The sequence below is a fragment of the Euphorbia lathyris genome, chromosome 5 (assembly GCF_963576675.1).
Source record: "Euphorbia lathyris chromosome 5, ddEupLath1.1, whole genome shotgun sequence".
NCBI lineage: Eukaryota > Viridiplantae > Streptophyta > Magnoliopsida > Malpighiales > Euphorbiaceae > Euphorbia > Euphorbia lathyris.
In genome coordinates, this window is record NC_088914.1 from 30,095,409 (window position 1) to 30,099,489 (window position 4,081).

Sequence of the window (4,081 nt, forward strand, 5' to 3'; positions counted from 1 at the left end):
ATTGACTCAATTTATCAACGTTAGGGGTAAAATTGCTCTTGGCTACAAACGTTAGGGGCAAAATTGCATCATTTTAGACGTTAAGGGTAAAATTGCTCCTGACCCAAAACGTTAAGGATATTTTTACACCTTAAGCCTTTATTTAGATATATTGACCTTTTAATTTTTTTATCACATTAAACTACTGATGACAAAAAAAAAAGTTTTGAATATAAAACTTAATTAATTTCGTTTCATTTAGTTTTGAAATTTGCATTTTTCACCATTCGAAAGCAGTTGAAAACAATTTTTTATATATATAATGTGACTATCGAAAATTGTAAAATTTTATTTCAAATGGTAAAAAATATAATTTTAAATGTGGATAAAATGAAAGTTCACGATTAATTAATTTGGGAAGCAAAAGTTTAATACAACTAAAAATAAATGACAAATGAAATAACTTAATGTGTTGACATTAAAGATCCAAAACATAATCAACTAAAATATAAAGATGTAATGAAGAGATTGTTGGCGACCGCGTTGAATTAATAGCGATGTTTTGGTGGACAAACATGCGTTTACATGGAAACCCAAATATAGGAGTCATACCATCTCCTGTCCTAAACCATTTCTTTTGCCCATTGGAAATTAACCATTGGTAATATTTTAACAAATATATTTCCAGAAACTTCCATTCATTACAATATTAACTTAATTTTTTTTTTTTTTGGATAAATTACATCAATAGTTGTTTAAGTTTGAAGTCATTTTTGAAAAGAGTTACTGAATTTCATTTTGTTTAAAAGAAGAGCCAAATAAATCATAGTGTTTTTGAACAAGTGCATATTTAGTATTAACGTATAAAATAGTAAAATTTTAATTTTGCAAAAAGATTAAATTTAGTTATACATTATCGAAAATTTGAAAAGACCGATTTGACTGTTATTTAACTATACATCAATATGTCTAAGATATTTATTATGTTACTAATAGAAATATAAAAAAAAAAACTCAGTTAAAATATTAAAAACTAAGTTTGACACGTGCATGTGTGTAACAGGGAGGGGCTCTACGGGTTGACAAAAACAATTTAAATATTTTGATTGATTTAAAAATATTAATTTCTAATTTATTATTAAATTATAAAAAAAATATGATTTTTTTTAATCAGCTGGTATATAATTGGTATATTTGTGTTTTGTAATTATATCTTAAATTTACTTAAATTGTCAAAATTAAATTAAAGATAAAATTGTACACGTGAAAAATAATAAATTGATAAAAAAAATAAGTAAACCATCAAATAGAAAATAAAAAGAGAAGTAAAGCAAAAGTTTGTGGATTTGTTATGTTTCAAAATTACGTGGATTTTGGCAATAAAGAAAAGGTAAAATATTCATATTCCACCTGCTGCTGATTTGTCATTTTCTTTCTCTCCGTCTATAAATAGCAACCCTGCTTTCTTCTTCTCCTTCACCAACAAAAACCAGAGCTTTTAAACTTTACAGAAAACAACATATCATTCGAAAATGGCTTCCGCTGCAATCTTATCATCTTCATCTACCAACTACACTAAACTCAATCTTTCAACTTCGAAATCTTCTCTCCAATTATCTTCTCAATCTCAGATTTCCTTCAATTCAAATTTCTCAAAATCGAGTTTTCCCCTTAAGAAAACTCTCTCCAAATCCGCTCCGATTAAGGCATCCATATCCGACGCCGTTTATGTCAACACCCAGAGCTACTACGCTGTGCTAGGCATATCGGAGAGTGATTCAATAAAGGAGATAAAGAAGGCCTACAGGCAACTAGCAAGGAAATACCATCCGGATGTATCACCGCCGGGGAAAACAGAGGAGCACACGAAGATGTTCCTTCAGGTTCAGGAAGCTTACGAGACTCTATCTGATCCTAAAAGCAGAGCTTGTTATGACAGAGACATGGCCAGTGGTTTGGGTTTGCACGCTAATTTCACGGCGAGATCGCGGAGATACGAACCGGGAATGGGTGATATGAACGAGTGGGAACAGAGATGGCAATCTCAGCTTTCTGAGTTGATTAGGAAATCTAATTCTAATTTAGATTTCGAGAATTCAACTACTTGGGGAGATAGAATGCGTAGACAAAGAAAAACCTACAGCAATTAGCAGATTGATTTCTCTTAATTTAGATTAGTTGGATTATTTATCCATTAACCCCATACCATTGTAATCGGTTACAGTTATGTATATAATTTAATTTCTCTTAAATATCAAGTCTTGTTGCTTGTTTTTTTATTTGTTAATTATTAATTAACAATACAGTAATCTATAGATTATGCTTCACTTATAACTGGGACAATAGTGAGAAGAGTTGTTTAAGCTTAATCTCCTATTGGCAGAGAGATATAAAGTATGTTTAAGCTTAATATCCTGTATTTTTAACAAACAACTAACAAAAAAAAAAAAAAAAAATAGTAACAAACAATTGAACCAAACGGATCTTTTTGAAATTGACAAATTCTACCCATTGAACTTCAAGTACGTATAGGTCATTTTTGAGTTATAAAATTCCCCGAAATGGATAGGTTTACTCCCTAATGTTTGAATATTTGTTAATATGGAGCTATTCTCTTTGTTAAAATGTCTCGATTGAGTCTTTATTAAGCAAAGTTCTGAGAGAGAAAAAAAAAATTAAGAAATATAGGTAGTTACAAATCATAATAGTAGTGCTTACATTTTTTAAGGATTTAAATGATAAATAAATACGCTAGAAAGTAAATACGGTTATTAAATTAAAGGGTATTTACATGATCACTACAAGAAAACAGTGAGTTAGCAACCGAATTTTCGGTTGCTAATTCGGTCGCTAATGCTGTTTAGCAACCGGAATCTACCATTTAGCAACCGAATCATTTCGGTTGCTAAGTAGCGTGTAGGTAAAACCACAAACCTGTTATTTTCATTATCGGTTGCTCATTTAGCAACCGAATAATCAGTTGCAACCTGCGGTTGTAAATTCTGCGACCTGTTTTTGCGACCGAATCAGGTTGCTAACTGGCAAACAAGCACCGTGCATCACTTATCGTTTACCGACGAATTTCAACAGAATTTTCGTCGGTAAAATTTTGGATACTTTCTCTCGTCAAATTTCCATACAGACTGTACTAATATATTTTGTCGGTAATTAATGAGAAATTATTTTATTTTATAATTACAACCATAATTGCAAGCAAACTTCTTAATAAATTCAATTAATAGTATTCATGAAACTAGAACTTCATATTTATAAATAAATATGTGAGATTGTAGTCAAAATACATAAATATCAAAATGTTATAGATTAGCCTAAATAAGCTGAAGACAAAATATATAGCTAGAATGCTCTAACACCGCTATGGTTAACCTAATAAGTTAAGTCAAAAGAATAGTCACTGCTGCCGGCGGTGGATACCCTTACGAACCAAAAAAATAAGTTAAGTCAAAAGATATACCATAGTCCAACACCTAGATTGTACACTCTAACCTTCGTACACTCGCCTGAAGTCCAGTGATAGCAATCTGAATTTGGCTAATAGCTGGGCCCATTTGTGTCTCTATATTTGTCATTCTCTCCTGTAGATGTCTCATATCACTTGCATTAGCAAGCAAGTGTATACCTTCAACTAATCGATCTTGACGTTCATTTACTTGCTCTAGATGTGTTATAAAACCGCTCCTTTCATCATTGAACCCATTAAGGCGCTCCTGTACGGTCTCAAGTGTGGCTCTTATTTCATGAAGTTCAGTACTGTCACCTAAATTAGATGCACCAACAGAACTTGAAGAAGATGATGCTCTTGAATTTCTAGGACGTCGGTCATGATAATACTGGGAAGCAGCTGAACCTAGTCCAAAAATTTCCCCATCCTTATTTACCCCACCAGCTGCCTGGTAAAACGCACGTAGTTCATCAATAGAACCAACAAGTTGCTCAGTAGTCTGTTCAACTTCAACTTGGGTAAGATTTTCATAAGTTTCCTACAATAAATAGAACCAATGGAAATTAGAAACATGTTGCATTTAGTTTGATAATTAAAAACAGCACAAGGCAATAAGATGTTGCTGAAAAATGCAGCATG

The 4,081-nt window shown here is 31.7% G+C and overlaps 1 protein-coding gene across 1 annotated transcript; it reads left to right on the forward strand.

Moving 5' to 3' along the window:
• The first annotated feature begins 1,450 nt into the window (after positions 1–1,450).
• On the forward strand, positions 1,451–2,256 carry LOC136230097 (chaperone protein dnaJ 20, chloroplastic-like). The gene has a single exon (XM_066019038.1). The coding sequence runs from the start codon at positions 1,512–1,514 to the stop codon at positions 2,127–2,129; it is 618 nt and encodes a 205-aa protein (XP_065875110.1). The 5' UTR covers positions 1,451–1,511; the 3' UTR covers positions 2,130–2,256.
• The last annotated feature ends 1,825 nt before the right edge of the window (positions 2,257–4,081 follow it).